Genomic DNA, 1,568 nt, shown 5'->3' on the forward strand with positions numbered 1-1,568 from the left:
TGCAACATGTTTAAAGTTGTTGGAACTGAATATTCCTGTTACCTAGTATGAAGAATGGACATTCTCAATTATTCATTACCTGAATGTAGTGAAATTGACTTGGACAAGTAACTTTTGCTTGTGAAGAGTCATCCTGATTAATCTCGTGTATTTTTAGAGATAGTCTTTTAACCATTTATCTAATCTAGTATCCAACCTATCAATTTAATTTCCTTCACCTGATTTCTTTCAAAGATTTACCTCCTTTCTTTGCACTCTTGCTGATCCCAGAAATCCTCTTGCAGTCTTAGTTTTTGTAGTGCCATGACCAGACTTAAAATACAAAGCCTCTTCATACAAATATGAAAATTACTCATTTTAACATATACTTCCAACTTTTTTTAAATCCAATTTAGTCCTTTTTTTCTGGACCTGAAAAATTGGGTACAAATGATAACTTTTTCTCTCTGCCAATTGATTAAGACTTTAATTTTGCCTTCCTTTTTAATGCCAAATAAATATTATCATGAACCAGTAGAGAAGAAGCACAAAGAAATGTTACTTGGATGCTGTGCTTAGTCAATAAATTTTTTAATGAAATAAAGTTTAAATTTGGTATAATGTGATATATAGCTACACTGTAGTGTCTCAGTAAAATTTTCTTTGATACTCTCCTGTTCCCATCAGATGACATATGTTATATACTATGGTAATGTTATTTGAGAGTGCATATTACATCATCTAATAAATTAACATACAGCTTACAGAAATCAGTGTACTGTAGAAACTTATGACAATGCCAGTAAGTCAAAAGTTACTACTCAAAAATCTTTATACGTGAATAATTTAATCTCTTTACATTGTAGAAGCATTTGAGTACATGCTACATCTTCTGTATCATCACTTGAAATTTACATGCTGGTATTGCTGACACTTCAGCTGTCACAATACTTTTCATTCCCAAATTTGATAAGCCACCTCTGATTGAGCCACATGTAAATGCTAAATACTTAGGAGCATGATCTAAATACTGTTTTCCTGCCGACATCTGAGTCAGGAGTCGAAATTTGTTGTCTTGAAGCACATATATGCCCTGATGATTTGTCCTTAGATTATCAATTTGTTTCTTGAAAACAGTGGTCCAAAAATCTTTGCAAATGAACTTCATGATATCTAATTCATCCTTGAACCTTGCAGTGTCCTTTGTAAACCTTTCTATCAATCCTTGTCCTACTCTAAAACCCATGTTCTCCAGCTTAGTAATGCATCTTCCATTTTCCACCTCCCCCTGATCGGCGGACTTGTAGACGCCGGTCACCATCTCGTTGTGGAGGAGCAAGAAAAGCGCCTCGTCTGCCATGTCTGCGGCTTCTCTAGGGCTCCGAGGACGCCGGGAGGGCGGAGGTCAGGGCCCGTGCACGGCCGCCCCCGCGATGGATGCGGCAGCCTCCGGAGCCGCCGTCCGGCCCCACAGCGCCGGAGGCAGGTCCCGCGGGCGGCCGGGGGGCAGGGGCGTCACCGCGTCCTCCGAGGGGCCGACACCCGGCCGGGAAGCCCAGCCGCAGGCGCGGCCGAGACCCGAGGCGCAG

The 1,568-nt window shown here is 40.9% G+C and overlaps 1 protein-coding gene across 1 annotated transcript; it reads right to left on the reverse strand.

Annotated features, from left to right (window-relative positions):
* Positions 1 to 599: 599 nt before the first annotated feature.
* On the reverse strand, positions 600 to 1,350 carry LOC118857147 (trafficking protein particle complex subunit 6B-like). Its single transcript, XM_036767789.1, has one exon. The coding sequence runs from the start codon at positions 1,337 to 1,339 to the stop codon at positions 863 to 865; it is 477 nt and encodes a 158-aa protein (XP_036623684.1). The 5' UTR covers positions 1,340 to 1,350; the 3' UTR covers positions 600 to 862.
* Positions 1,351 to 1,568: the final 218 nt, after the last annotated feature.

Source organism: Trichosurus vulpecula, chromosome 7 (genome assembly GCF_011100635.1).
Source record: "Trichosurus vulpecula isolate mTriVul1 chromosome 7, mTriVul1.pri, whole genome shotgun sequence".
Classification (NCBI taxonomy): domain Eukaryota; kingdom Metazoa; phylum Chordata; class Mammalia; order Diprotodontia; family Phalangeridae; genus Trichosurus; species Trichosurus vulpecula.